Source organism: Phyllopteryx taeniolatus, chromosome 17 (assembly GCF_024500385.1).
Source record: "Phyllopteryx taeniolatus isolate TA_2022b chromosome 17, UOR_Ptae_1.2, whole genome shotgun sequence".
Taxonomy (NCBI): domain Eukaryota; kingdom Metazoa; phylum Chordata; class Actinopteri; order Syngnathiformes; family Syngnathidae; genus Phyllopteryx; species Phyllopteryx taeniolatus.
Genome location: NC_084518.1, coordinates 15238588 through 15253498, shown reverse-complemented (window position 1 = coordinate 15253498; position 14911 = coordinate 15238588). Strand labels below are relative to the sequence as shown.

At 41.5% G+C, this 14911-nt stretch overlaps 5 protein-coding genes and 2 non-coding genes across 7 annotated transcripts; 3 read left to right on the top strand and 4 right to left on the bottom strand.

The window, feature by feature from the left end:
* The first annotated feature begins 206 nt into the window (after positions 1–206).
* LOC133467518 (histone H3-like) lies at positions 207–990 on the top strand. Its single transcript, XM_061752461.1, has one exon. It carries the CDS (start codon positions 207–209, stop codon positions 615–617), a length of 411 nt encoding a protein of 136 aa, XP_061608445.1. The 3' UTR covers positions 618–990.
* A 792-nt stretch (positions 991–1782) lies between these two features.
* On the top strand, positions 1783–1855 carry trnav-aac (transfer RNA valine (anticodon AAC)). The gene has a single exon. It is a non-coding gene; the product is annotated as a tRNA-Val (tRNA).
* Positions 1856–2061: 206 nt separating this feature from the next.
* LOC133467486 (histone H3-like) lies at positions 2062–2720 on the bottom strand. The gene has a single exon (XM_061752409.1). It carries the CDS (start codon positions 2701–2703, stop codon positions 2293–2295), a length of 411 nt encoding a protein of 136 aa, XP_061608393.1. The 5' UTR covers positions 2704–2720; the 3' UTR covers positions 2062–2292.
* A 49-nt stretch (positions 2721–2769) lies between these two features.
* On the bottom strand, positions 2770–4064 carry LOC133467485 (histone H1-like). The gene has a single exon (XM_061752408.1). It carries the CDS (start codon positions 4043–4045, stop codon positions 3434–3436), a length of 612 nt encoding a protein of 203 aa, XP_061608392.1. The 5' UTR covers positions 4046–4064; the 3' UTR covers positions 2770–3433.
* Positions 4065–5623: 1559 nt separating this feature from the next.
* LOC133467258 (histone H4) lies at positions 5624–6123 on the bottom strand. The gene has a single exon (XM_061751925.1). It carries the CDS (start codon positions 6027–6029, stop codon positions 5718–5720), a length of 312 nt encoding a protein of 103 aa, XP_061607909.1. The 5' UTR covers positions 6030–6123; the 3' UTR covers positions 5624–5717.
* A 2093-nt stretch (positions 6124–8216) lies between these two features.
* Positions 8217–13978, top strand: ncf1 (neutrophil cytosolic factor 1). Its single transcript, XM_061751541.1, has 11 exons — positions 8217–8367; positions 8475–8555; positions 8651–8726; positions 9793–9958; positions 10397–10449; positions 10960–11082; positions 11363–11470; positions 11537–11654; positions 11743–11856; positions 12350–12525; positions 13441–13978. Exons 1-11 carry the CDS (start codon positions 8296–8298, stop codon positions 13587–13589), a joined length of 1236 nt encoding a protein of 411 aa, XP_061607525.1. The 5' UTR covers positions 8217–8295; the 3' UTR covers positions 13590–13978.
* A 412-nt stretch (positions 13979–14390) lies between these two features.
* Positions 14391–14462, bottom strand: trnaw-cca (transfer RNA tryptophan (anticodon CCA)). The gene has a single exon. It is a non-coding gene; the product is annotated as a tRNA-Trp (tRNA).
* Between the last annotated feature and the right edge of the window lie 449 nt (positions 14463–14911).

Below are 14911 nucleotides of genomic sequence, written 5' to 3'. Positions count from 1 at the left end.
TTTCATTGCCTTATTTCAAATTCCTGTCGTCCAATCGTCCGTGAGTTCTCATTTCAAATTCAAATTCCTGTCGTCCAATCGTCTGTCAGCTAAGAACCGCGAGAGTCTCTCCGTTGGACCAATCAGAGTCGCCGTTGCGCTGCCGCTCTACTATAAAATCTGCCGCTCGCTAGCATACTCATAATGCAACGTCGCATCTCGACGAAATGGCAAGAACGAAGCAGACAGCCCGTAAATCCACCGGCGGAAAGGCTCCCAGGAAGCAGCTGGCCACCAAGGCCGCTCGTAAGAGCGCCCCGGCCACCGGCGGAGTCAAGAAACCTCACCGTTACAGGCCCGGCACCGTGGCTCTCAGGGAGATCCGCCGCTACCAGAAGTCCACTGAGCTCCTTATCCGCAAGTTGCCCTTCCAGCGTCTGGTTCGGGAGATCGCGCAGGACTTCAAGACCGACTTGCGCTTCCAGAGCTCCGCCGTGATGGCTTTGCAGGAGTCCAGCGAGGCTTACTTGGTCGGTCTGTTCGAAGATACCAACCTGTGTGCCATCCACGCCAAGCGGGTCACCATCATGCCCAAAGACATCCAGCTGGCTCGCCGCATTCGTGGAGAGAGGGCTTAAGTCACCACAGTCACGCCATCCAAACAACGGCTCTTTTAAGAGCCACCAATTCAGTCTAAAAGAGATCTATGCCGTTACGATAGTTTTGCTTTCCGGTTATTTGGGTTATTTCTTGCTTAATCGTGATTGAGTCTTGCATCGTCAAGTAACATTCAAGCAGTGTCCCATGCTATAAAATGTTTCATACATGCATTTTTCTCTCATTTTCCTTCATATAGAACCATTTGACTCAGCTCTTTTTAAGTACACGATAGCTCGATTACTTTACGTGGGTGTGTGTTTTTATTTTTTTTCTCCTACTCCTAGTGGGTAAAACTACCGTTGAAAGTGTTGTGCTTTAATATGCTTTCCCAATAAAGGTTTCCACTGTCAATGTTTATTTGCATTCCACCTCGCACCATTAAATGGTATTTAGACGTGCTGTTTTGATACCTTTAGATTCAAAATTCCATACTTCTCGCGGTATCCAGCAGATAGGCTCTACGTTTCAAATGGAAAAGAGCGCGATCATTTCCTTACACTATTGGCTAAACTGTTTTCCGTGTACGTCAAATCACCAGGATTACGTCACTTCAAATTTACCAATCCCGTGGAAGCAACGGCGCATGAAAATTTGCATACGCACGAATACCAAAACTCCATTGTACTCTTCAAAGTTCACTCAACGTTTGTAAGAGAGAAACTCTATACCTGAGCGGGTCAAAGAGGCCAAGAAAGTCTTAAAAAAGGTGTCTCCAAATCCACTAAACCTGGCAAACAAGAAAAGGCGAAAGCCCAGGGGAGAAAGCTACTCCATATACGTCTACAAGGTTCTCAAGCAGGTTCACCGGGATCTTATCCAAGACCATGAGTATCATGCACTCCTTCGTGTCAGACATCTTTGAGTGCATAGCCGCAGAGGCTTCCCGGCTGGCGCAATACAAACAGGCGTTCCACCATTACCATTGTTCTCGTCTGCCTGTGTAGTACTGATAGAGGTAAAATAAATAAAGGCGACATAGTTGTAGAAGAGGGAGTTTCTCATTTTTTTAAATGGTAGTACTAATCAATCAACCTTTACAGTAATATAAGGTTATAATTGTGTGTAATGTTTATCAAAAACAAATTTCATGAAAACTGTTCATATTGAGCCTATATAAAAGCTACAGTGGAACTTACTGTCAAGGTTTCCGTAGTGTAGTGGTTATCACGTTCGCCTAACACGCGAAAGGTCCCCGGTTCGAGACCGGGCGGAAACAAATTATTTTTTTTTTAAACGTCTTTAAATCTGGTTGATCAAAATTTAACACATGCAGGCTCATCTGGATAGAAAAAAAATGTGTATAGTAGCTGAATACAGAAGTGGTAAAAGCGCTCAGCAAGCCATACAAAAATGGAAAAAAAAAAAAATATATATATATTAGCTGCTGATGCGCATAACAGTGACAAGTACACTGGGTTAACTTTAACCAAATGTATTTATTGCGTATAAAGATGAGCATCATATTGAAGACTACAAACACTTGACTAATGAATACTGAATGTATTTTTGTTAAAACAATTGAATAATATTCTAGAAAAAAAAAAAAAAACGAAAAAAAAAAAGTCTAAAAGAACGCATCATGGTAGATCACTCTTTGAGACAGAGTCGGTGGCTCTTAAAAGAGCCGTTGTTTGGATAGAGTAAACTTGTGACTTAAGCTCTCTCTCCACGAATGCGGCGGGCGAGCTGGATGTCTTTGGGCATGATGGTGACCCGCTTGGCGTGGATGGCACACAGGTTGGTATCTTCGAACAGACCGACCAAGTAAGCCTCGCTGGACTCCTGCAAAGCCATCACGGCGGAGCTCTGGAAGCGCAAGTCGGTTTTGAAGTCCTGCGCGATCTCCCGAACCAGACGCTGGAAAGGCAGCTTGCGGATAAGTAGCTCGGTGGACTTCTGGTAGCGGCGGATCTCCCTGAGAGCCACGGTGCCGGGCCTGTAACGGTGAGGTTTCTTGACTCCGCCGGTGGCCGGGGCGCTCTTACGAGCGGCCTTGGTGGCCAGCTGCTTCCTGGGAGCCTTCCCGCCGGTGGACTTACGGGCTGTCTGCTTCGTTCTTGCCATTTGGTCGAGATGCGACGCTGCACTAAGAGTGTGCGAGCGAGGGGCAGATTTTATAGTAGAGCGCCAGCGCCACGGCGACGCTGATTGGTCCAACGGAGATACTCTCGCGGTCCTTAGCTGACGGACGATTGGACGACAGGAATTTGAAATGAGACAATCCAAGTGTGGGCGGGAAACTATTGAAACGACCCAACGTCCACGCAACTGTTCTAAGGACTTCATTATTATTATTATTATTTTTTTTTACGAGTGCTTCGTGAGTGAATGGGAGAAAGCACTTATGGAAAGCGTTTGTCAGAAATGTATGAAATTTGTGGTCTTTTGTTATGTTTATATAAATTTCTCTATCCTTTCATTATGTTCGTTGTGTTAATGTGAATGACTATTTGGAAATGTGCAATTTCTTCTTTGGAAATACATGACTTTTAAAACAAAGGAGTGTGACTTAGTGGGTTATTACGTTAAGAGTAAAACACAAAGTATTTACAGTGTAATTTTTTTGAGGGGGGGGTTATTGCTTCTGCAACGTTCAGCAAATGCTGCATTCTGATTTGGCAAACAGAGAGTATGATTTTCAAAATACCCATATTTTTTAAATGCATTAAGATTTGTCAATTGACATATTTGTTGTAATCAGGTGAAATAATTATGGAATTGCTCTTAAGTTGATGTTGTGGTGGCTCTTAAAAGAGCCGTTGGTTGGTTTTAAGATCTTAAAGTGTCAACTGTTTCACTTCTTGGCCTTTTTAGCTGCTGGCTTTTTTGCTGGTTTCTTGGCAGCCTTCTTTAACGCAGGTTTTTTTCCTTTCTTGGGGGTCTTGGCCTGAGGCTTTTTGGCCTTCGGTGCCGTCTTCCTTGGGCTACTTACAGGCTTGGATTTCTTACCCGCGGGCTTCTTTGATTTCTTTGATGACCTCTTAGCCACACCCTTCTTTGAGAGTGACTTCAACCTCTTGGCGGCGGCCGGTTGCTTCTTGACAGCTGGTTTCTTCTTCTCAGGTTTGGGCTTAGGTTTAGGCTTAGACGCGTTCCTCTTGGCCAATTTGAAGGAGCCAGACGCACCTACTCCGCTGGTTTGGAGCAGAACACCTTTATCCACCAGACCGACCAAGGTGGCGTTGATGCGCTTATTCGTTTTCACCACGTCCAAACCTTTGCCTGCCAGAACCTTCTTGATCGCGGCCACCGACAAGCCTTTGCGGTCCTGGGACTCGGCAATCACCTCGGTGATCTGCTGAGGGAGAGTCGGCCCATCTCTCCTCGTCGATCTGGTCCCGGGCTTCTTCTTTGCTTTCCCCGCGGACTTGGACGGTCCGGCTGCAGCTGGAGCTTCTTCTGCCATAGTGCTCTCTAGAACGTCTCGTCGAGGACAAATTGTCAAGCGTAGAGCAGGAGGCGGGACTTATAAGGCACATGAGAACCGTAGAGACTCAACCCAGCCGCCGCTCTGCAACTCGGACGGAATGTGGAGGCACTTTTTGTGTTTTCTCTTCCACTTTTCATGCCCAAGCTACGCCGTAAATAAACATTTCCCACCACACTTTTTACCCCAGAGGAGAGCTAACCCTCTTACCTTTAGACTCAGTTTATATTTGTCGGCACAGACAAGCTGTTTTTGATACTAGAGCTCTCAAACCTCTCCGGTAGTCCGTCATTTGGCGACGTCCGCGGCCACTTTTCGTCACATTTTGTCCTCAAAACGTGTAAAATTGTGTCGTGATCGTCGCGATACAGCTTCGCACATTAGCAGAGACATCTGAGCGTGGATTAATATCAAATATACGTCACTAGCTACTTGATTTCTTCGGTTATCGGCGAAAATTGGGACTGACGTAAACACAAGAGTTTCTTGCGGTGACCCGGGGCGTTTACAGACGACAAGTCCAAGATGAGACGCGAAGGATTTTACGTTTATCAGTCGTTTGGATGCATTAAAAAAATGGACAACTTTAAAATTGTTTTGCTCTTTTGTGACACGTAACCAGTCTAATGTATTGTATTTCATCACGGGGTTCATTTGCAGTTTTCCTCTGAGATTTCTACACAATGGGTAGCTGTGTTTTCGTGAACATACAAATATACTGTCCAGTATAATGTGGTGGTTGTGCATTACAAGTGTGTTGATTGAATTTGATTGACCTTTCATTTGTGTCATTTTTTGCAACGTTAATTACATTTTAAAAGAAATGTTGAAAGACACAAATTATTAAATTACCATTATCGCCTGTATCAAGACACAACTATTGGTGACAAGAGCCTTACAGTCCATGGCCCCCAAATTGTGAAATGCACTCTTCAATGAAGATTTTCCATATTGAAGTATCAGATCATTTTTGTAAATTTCTGTATTTTATAGGTTTGACTCAGTGAGACCAAAGATCACTGGATTAGTTAATTATCCTCACACAATCCTTCACATCCTCCCCATGACAGAGGAAACGTACTTCTGTACGCTGTACACATCAAATGATGTATAATTTTTTGCAAATTAACATGCTATACAAATATCCATAGTCATGACGCAATTTGTACACATTGACTTGCAATGGTCATTATTAAGCATAGATTCTATATTAAGATTTTCACATAGTCCATGATTGTTTTATAATTGACTGTCAACATTTTTCATTCTGCAGTAACTACAAATATTGGGTGTCACATTGGACTATTACCACGTTAAATCTTTGGTTTCCTGCTTAGATTTGATTGAGATTATTTTACCCTAAACGCTGCACTTGTGATTGTCATTTGCTTTGTTGGGTAATACAAGTGCACATTGATAGTTTAAGTATCAGTTCGGTGTAAAGCACTTTGAGTACTCTGTGAAAAGTGCAATTGAAATGTAATTCTTTCAAAAAGCTTCCATTTGATGTACCACAATCTAGTACCGTGCGTAGTTTTAATGCACGCCTGTGTAGCTGAATTGGATGCAGGAACTAGTTTGCTCTGTAAGACAAAGTGTGTGGCTCTTAGAAGAGCCGTTTTGTAGTTGGTTGGTTGCAGCCGTGTGCTGTTTAACCGCCGAAGCCGTACAGGGTGCGGCCCTGCCTCTTGAGAGCATACACTACATCCATGGCGGTGACAGTCTTCCTCTTAGCGTGCTCGGTGTACGTGACGGCGTCGCGAATAACATTCTCCAGAAAGACTTTCAGAACACCTCTGGTCTCTTCGTAGATTAGGCCGGAGATACGCTTGACTCCGCCTCGGCGAGCCAAACGCCTAATTGCAGGTTTGGTGATTCCCTGGATGTTGTCACGGAGAACTTTACGATGACGCTTAGCGCCACCCTTTCCGAGACCTTTGCCGCCTTTGCCTCTTCCGCTCATCTTCGCTTTAAGTATGCAAACAACTGTTTTTAAAACGTGTGACTCAACCGCCGGACTGACTTCATTTTATTCTCAAACTGCGGACGTGTTAGAGCAACACGCTGTCGATTTGTCACTCCTCCCCCTCGTTCGTCTTACAGCTGTACGGCAACGTCATTAGGACAAACTAATGGAGACCGCGGCATTAAACCAGACGGCTTTAAATAACACTACACAGTCAGTACATAAAAAATGTTTACAAACAGTTTCACTCATTCATACACACGAAAGAAATCGTCAATTCCACTTTGGAGCTGAAAATGTGTTTTAAAAAAAATGGTTGAAAATATCTTTTATGGCTCTCAACTTTGTGGTGGACAGTAAGGCAGTGTTCTCTACTGTCCTAAACACAATCAGAAGCATTGAACTACATTTCTAACCTAAATGCTAACCGTTTCATGAATTGTAATGAATTTATTCCAGTGGTGGGAAGTAATGAAGTACAGTACAAGACTATGTGGCTGTACGTACTTCAGTCAATTATTCAGGTGCCTGTACTTTACTGGAGTATTTATTTTTCTGTCAACTTTGATGTTTTTCTTTTTTTCTCAGTTCAAGCCCTAAGTTAATAAAAGAGGGGAAAATTTTTATTTATTTTATTTATTTATTTTACATTGTGGCAAGTTATCAAAAGAGCTAGCGTATATAATTGACACAAAAAAAAATTTGACGTTTTACTTTTGCACTTGTACAAATGTTTTTGTTGTCCCAAGGTTCTATTGCATTGAGAAGAAGCTAATGTGCATGTGAAACGTTTAATGAGAGTCAATGGGTAAAAATTTGTGCACCACAGATCGGAAGCACGTCACAAAATCAGACAACAGAAATGAATGAAACAACCTCATTCATTATTAACTATGTCCTAATTATCCCGCTCATCCAAGAATAGATATATTGGTGCGTATATTTTGAAATATTTGTATTTATCAATATTTTTATTACATTTTTTTGGGGGGGGGGGGGGGGGGGTTCTTCAGTGAAATTAACGTGCGTGGTTGGGTGTGGACCAGCCGCCACTGGTTGGGATATTTCCTTGGTTCTGGCCCATATTGGCACATGTGCTTATATGGCCTGTTGCTAGATCTGGTTCTGTATCAGTTTTTGGATTACCCAAGTGAGAACTCTTAACTGCTCACACCAGAAATCAACACCCGTCTTAAAAGTTTCACTTTTGACTTTTTTTTGTTTTTGTTTCAAGATTTGTGGCGGTAACAAAGGGAAGTTTCCCTGTGGTGTATTTCTTTCTTCCTCTTTATTCCTGTTGCGAAAACTTTGTATAAAACGCATTTCAGTCCCTTGGAAGTCCCTTTTAAAGTTCACATGGGTGACACAAAAACGAAGGACATTCATGTGTGTGTGTGAGCAGTCCCAACTGGTGCGTGTAAGATGGACTCCACAGCCACAAAGGTGACCCTATAGTCTCGTTAGTGCAGTTCATTTTACAAGTGAAAGCAGTGTTTCGGTCAGAAGGAGTGGTTAGCTCATCTGCCTCACAGTCGAGAGGTTCTAGGTTCGAATCTCAGGTCAGGGCCTCCTGTGTGGAGTCTGTGGAGGCCCTGCTTCTCCTGCCAAAATTCAGTTGTGTCCTGCGATTGATTAGTGACCCATCCAGGGTGTACCCCTCATCTCTCACCAAAAGTCTTCTCTGTACCCTACGACTGACAGGCGGAAAGTCCAGGGTGTACCCTACTTCGGTCACTAAAAGTCAACTGTGCTCTGCAACAGATTGTCTGCCAGTCCAGATTCTACCCCACTTTTCCCGCTAATAGTTAGCCGTACCGTACCATTGATTGGTATTTGGTTCGGATTGTACCCCGCTTCTCTCGCTAATAGTTAGCCGTACCCTCTGAATAACTTGCAGACAGTCCAGTTTGTACCCTGCTTCTCTCCCCAAAAGTCAGCTGTACCCTGCGATTGACTGGCAGACAGTCAAGGTTGTATCCAACTTCTCTCACCAAAAGTAAGCTTGGATAGGCTCCAGCTCTCCTATGACCCTAATGACAGATTAGCACTATTTAAAAAAAAAAAAATAAAAAATGACAGTGGAAAAGCATGGGTTTCATTATCTTTTTGACAAGGTAAATAAAATAAAGAGGAACTAACATTTGCAGTGTTGATGACACAACAGACACATACACGCACACACACGAACACACACACACACATACACTCGAATACATATAAGGTCTCAGCAGCCTCACATCAGTTGGTCTTCATCCATCCCAACATGGAGGAAGTCTACATCCGACACGTGAAGTTGCTCGGCTTCGAGAAACGCTTTTACCCAAGTCAGCACTATGTGAGGCTCCAAAAATTGCTTGACATTATTTTTTTTTTTTCATCATAAGCAACTTCAGTTCGCTTTAATATTGTTTCTATGTTTGATTAGATTTTTTTATTTTTTAGGTCTACATGCTGATGGTGAAGTGGACCGACCTCTCGGAGAAACTGATTTTCAGGACATACCCTGAAATCTACACTTTCCATGTGAGTGTCTTTTTTTGAATTTTTTTTTTTCTAAGTTTGGATGAAATGCTTTTGCTTTTCCTGGACATTCAGTAAAGCAGATCTCTCGTTCCCAGAGATCCCTGAAAGATATGTTTCCTATCGAAGCCGGCCAAATAGAAAGGAGGGATCGAATCATTCCATCGTTGCCAGGTAAAACGTGATTCGTCACATTACTTAGATATTTATCTTTTTCATCTGTTATACAACGTGTATGTTTTAAGATGAGTGGGTGCTCATGGCCACATTATTTCAAGTGAAGGATTTTATATCAGGAAGCACCTGTGTGTCAACACATTGACTTCTCTTTTTTTTTTTTTTTTTTTTTTTTTTTTTTTTGCTGTTTATTGAGGCAAGGCACCAGAAGAGGGGAAATATAATTGAAATCATACCAAAACCACGCTTTTCACCAACTTGCGCACAAATTGATTGCAGCGCTTCCTCTCGCAAAAGGTTGTGCAATAAAAGACAATAACCTTGTTGTACATTCTGTTTTAATTCTTACCAATAGTATCTACACAGTCGAACTGGTTGACTTCCAATTTGTTTTTGATTAAAACTTAAATTAAAAACGAGCTAAAGTAAAACTACTTCCCTTTTGCACGGGAGTTACATTTACATTCTTTAAGTGAAAAAAATAAGGTTAAGCACTGTATCATTTAAAAAAAATAAATAAATAAAGCCAAAATGAAATCAAACTAGTTTCAAAAAAATAGTAGACGAGACAGGACAAGCACTTTAAGAATATTGAGAGATACAATTGAATACTTAAATGTAAAGAGACAGTTCAAATACAAGCTGATGGCTCTTCGAAGTGTCTGCCGATTTCTCCTCAGGCGAGGTCATATGTACACACATGAACAGGCAGTTAGTGATAATACAATATCAGAGCGAGGAACAAGGTGTATTTTATTATCCACATCCTCCATTGTATAAGTGCAACGGCATACAGTATATTTTCTAACCCTAGTGTAAAAAGAAGTTGCACACTGTATAATTAAAAAAATATATATATATTAAAGCTAAAATTAAGTAAACCTACTCAACCATTTTCATAGGCAATGTTTGGAGTTGTAACATTGTTAATTGTCATTAAATGTAGAAATAATTCAAGGACTGTATAATAAAACAAAATTAAAGCTAAAACAAAGTAAAAGTACTCACCCTTTGTCCAGGCGATGGTTTTGAATAACATTTGAACATCCATTGTGTCTCCCAGCACCGCGGTGGGTGGAGAGCCAAAGGTCTCGGGAAAGCAAGCAGAGCACGTTGACCGAGTACTGCCTGTCGCTCATCGCGCTGCCGCCGCACATCTCACGCTGTGCGCACCTCAACGTCTTCTTCAAAGTGCGACAAGAGGACGAAAATCCACCGGCTCCAAACACGTCAGTGGCCGCATTCAACGCTCGCCTTCATGTCATAGGCCCTGAAACTGTATTGTACTCAGATTAGTTCAAATGTTAGTAAAAAAAAAAAAAAAAAAAAAAAAAGCAACTAACTAACTGTGATTAAACCATGACATTTAGCCTTGCATTAGTTACACTTTGAGGGCATCAGTTTTTGTGTGATCGTGCTCACTCACTCACTCACTCACTCAACTAATTAACTAATTAACCATTATGTATTGAGATAAACTTGTACAGTAGAGTTAATTCTCACAGAGCTATATTTTCCCCAAGAATCGAGTTCATCTCGACTTACTTCATCCCAATTAAATGCCACATTGTGGGTTTCAAATAAGTCAACCGACAGATGACATATGACTAACACACACGCAACGTTAAAAAAGAAGTAATTTTTTTGTTCCCCTCTTTTCTGTTCAGAGGGAAAAAAAGTGAAATCTTCTTGGAGACCAAAGTCAGCAACAACATATCTGGTAAGAGTCTTCAAATGTTGAGTAAAAGCTACAAAGGAAGAGTTTTTTTTTGTTTGTTTGTTCATTTGTTTGTTAATTAGTTTCTTTCTTTCTTTCTTTTCTGTGGCATTTGGATTGTTGTGATGTGTTTTGTGCAGCTTTATGTTTGCATTATAAAATATTATGCAAAAGGGGCACATTTTTTCTTTTGGTTCAAGGACATTAAATTTGAAAGCTTTTTCAGTTGTAGTCATATTTTTTTAATAATATAAACGAAATCAAAGTAAAAAGTGTTTGGTTTTGCATTATTTCCATATTTACAGATTTAATGGAGTTGAAGTCTTAACGTCACAGTCTTTATTGTACCCGTTTATTACATAATAAAATCATTTGTTATTATATAATACTTATTAGTAATAATGTGAACAATATGAATAATGTTTGCTTGATTTTAAGCAAAGTAAATATGAATACAGTGATTATTTGACATGTATCAACTTCTTTAAACATGGTGCCTACCCCCCTCCTCAGAGATTTCTGGGCCCATCATACTGGACTCGTACAGAGTGATCGCAGACTTCACCAAGACGTCCAAACACGAGCTTAACCTGCGCACAGGAGACTTGGTGGAAATCGTGGAGAAAAAACAGAATGGTAAGAATCTCGAAAGCTCAAAAACAAAACATGGACTTTCACCGCATTTGTCCCCAAAAGATGTTGCTACAGTTATACCTGCATGCCTTTGACTGATTGAGGAAGATTTTCCATTGCTAACTAACCGTTTCAGCTGAACGTCAGCATAGATCGGAAGCATCATTTTTGCATTATATTAGACAGGTAGCTAGCTAACTAACTAACCAACCAGAGGTGAACATGAACAAGTAGAACATATCGTTAACCTTTACGAACTAAAACCATTGTTTTTTGCATTCAGGCTGGTGGTTCTGCCAGTGTGAGACTAAACGAGGTTGGGCTCCTGCCACCTACCTGGAACCCCTTGACGGACCTGAGGAGGCAGAGGATGTGGAGCCAAATTATGAAGGTTAGGAAAAAGGGAGTCCTTTTGTCTTAAGATATGACTTTGTTTGATAACATTTTGTCCCTGAAGGAGAATTGCACGTAACAGTCCGAGCCTATAAGGCGGAGACGGACGATGAGATCTCACTGGAAATGGGAGAAACCATTGAGGTCATTCACAAGCTTTTGGACGGCTGGTGGGTTGTCAGGTATATAAGTCGCTGCTTCACTTGTAAAAATAATTATACTCTTTGAGTCGTTTTCCTGGAAGTATCTTCTTTTTCTTGTTTTGCTCAGGAAAGGCGAGGAAACCGGTCACTTCCCCTCCATGTTCCTGCACAAAGCAGGCAAAGGAGCCAAATATGAATATGACGCCAAGCAACCGCAGGGACAGAAACCTCCTCCTCGCAGGTCCATTATAAAGATGATCGTTCTTATACTGTGAAGAGCACGGACACGAATTGGGTTACAACGTTTCGGGAATTTTCGAAGTTGCAAACTTTCCATGCATGAGAATAAATGTTACTAAACCAGGAATTTACAACATCCACGGTTGGATAGGTCGCTGCTAGAGTGAGGTGAAAAAAAAAAAAGAAACAATTAAGGGACTGTAATGCCCTCGCATCTGGGGTAGGAGATTACATGGATGTCTGCTTATGAGAAAACAAAAATGTTTATTTTTATGCTTGAATATGTTATCTTTACATTTGATTATCCTCAATTCCCATAGAAATTTACTGGAAGCCTTCCTCAAATTTACCCATAATTTCCCACACCTTTGGAACTCCAGGCGTGAATAGTGAAAATGAGTACTGGAAAGAAAAATTAAGAGCTCACAAATGGGGCGAGGGGTGTATCCCATATTTAAAGCACAAAAACAATCAATTGTTTATTTTCTCTCCAGGTCCACCATTAAGAATGTCAAGAGCATCCACCAGCGAGCCCGACAGAGCCTCAGCCAGGAATCCTACCGCAGGAACAGCCGCCGATACCTGCAGCAGAAGGGCGGACGCCCCACCGCCTCACCCCGGAAATCCAAGATCCCGGAAAATTCGCCCTTGAGGGAGCGGAAAAATCAAGGTAGGAGCAATACGATTACTTTTTTCCCAGTTGGAAATAAGGGAAACAGAAATACAGTGTTATACTGTATAGGGACAGAGTCCTCCCGTGAAAACGTGAAACGAGAAACTGACACTTTCCCGCCCCGAAAAAAGGTTTACAATTGCCTATCGGTGCAAAATGCTGGCAGCAAAGTACTACTTTTGGCTATGGCCTGGCAAAATGGAGCTCCTCCCCTCCAATAAACATACATCATTGGGATCAAAATGCTACAAGATGGCGCCAAAGCAAGATTTAAATATGATAGAGCGCTATACAGTGGTGTCTTGACATACAAGTGACTCGACTTGCATTATTATTACTTTTTTTAATTGTTGTTTGGATGTGACTCAACTCACTTCAAAATACGCAGCAGTTTGGGGCGATAGAAATTGTGAACAATTCTTCAAAAAACAGTCTTCAAGTTTACATCGAAGAAAGAGAATTATACATTGTCTCTAAAAGGCCGCTGTATTAATGCTAACACAATGAGAAACTCTAGTGATGGGCTAACGAATAGCATCTATGTTGCGGTGTTATAACCCTTCAAGCAACTGGTATTGGAAAAGAAATGGTACAGCAACACACATAGAAGGACACTATAACAGTACTAACGGTCATCGTTTTTATCCTCTGCTAAGAACAACATTAGTTGTTCTTCACAAGGAACAAATTAAACACATCTCAAGGCACAACTGCATAGTACTAAGGAATATTTTTCAAAATGTGTGTTTTAATAAGTGTGTTTAAATACGTTTAAGCATGTGGGAGAGGTAAAACAATGTTTCCCCTGTCGCAGGTAGGTTTGGAACGTATACTGTATACTGTATGTGTGATTTTCCTGAAAGTATTGTTCTTATCAATTTTGTGGTGATGATTCGCGTCCATGTCCCACAGGGAACATTCCTGAGCAACGGAGCTTCAGTTCCGGGAGCAAGCTGAAGCCAGAGCCCCCGGTGATCCCGCCGCGACCAAGCCCCGAGCTCATCCTGGAACGCTGCACCGACAACACCCGCAAAAAAGTCAGCATCCGCAACAGCAGCTAGTGTGGAACCGCAGCTGGCGTCCCCCAAGGTTCCCCCATGCGCCTCCCACCACTCCTACAAGTTATCTCTTCTTGAGCTAATTTATTTAATGCTCCCTCAGTTGTGGTGAAGCATTCATTGATTGTTAAGTTATTGGTGAATCCTCCCATTTTATCATTTTTTTGTTTAAAAAACTACATGAAAATTGTAAATAAATTACAGTTCACAGTGATTCCCAAACTTGCGCAAGATTCTTAGCAATTATCCAACTTCATTGATTTGGACCCAATATTATTAACAATGTATCTTTTTTCAACTATATACTATGCCAGCAATGTATAGTGACAGGCAGAACGACTGAATGCTCTTCCACTAAATGGCAAAAGGTACAATAAACCTAACCGAACTGGTATTTTTGTGGTACTTTTGGTGTGCTAAGGCATTTTTCCCCATGTAAAAAATGTGCCCTTGCAAAGCAAAGGTTGGCAAACACAGTGGATGACACCATATTATTGCGAAAAGCTTTGCCCTTTAAGCTGCAGTCTGAGCCGCACCTTTCTCAGTTGCTCCTGTTGCAAAATATCGTCAATAAAGTCGCCATTGTTCCTTAAAACGTGTTCAAGCATGAATATACACTACTCACAAAAACAAGTTCCAGATATTCAGATGAAATTTCTGGCTGAACCTAAAATGATCTTATAACCATTACAGGTGAACTTAATTTGAACTCATATTGAAATTTCACCGAAAAGACCAATACCCCTAACTTGTTGTTAGAGGTGTAAGAGGGAGAGAAAAAACAAATAGGGAGAATAAAACACTTGACCCCGACGTGATTTGAACACGCAACCTTCTGATCTGGAGTCAGACGCGCTACCGTTGCGCCACGAGGTCCGCGAAGCAGATGGTACACACGGACATATATATGGTATGAACCGAACTGTTCCCTAAAAATGATTTAATATTGTTATATCCACTTAATGTCATGTCTTTACTGGCAGACTGCGCCGCTGCCAAAACAAAGGGGAAATAAACAGCAAGTGGCAAGCTGTGTATTTTCTCAAGTCATCACCTATCGTTACCATTTCATTCCAAACTGCGAAATATTTTTCCCTACGTCGTGTATCTATCGTTTCTATTCGGCGTGTACGTGTGTGAATGTCTTAGCAGTGTTTGTGGTCCTCATAGTAAGGTTTAAAGATGGTCTCTTTTACAAATGGCGATGGATGCGTTCGTCTTTTCCCTCCTTTTCCCCACTGCAGCGAAATTGCGTGTCTTGTCTTGACTGCAGTAAAGTGAAGTCCATTTTATTAAAGCCAGGAAAACCGGATTTTGGCTCAGAA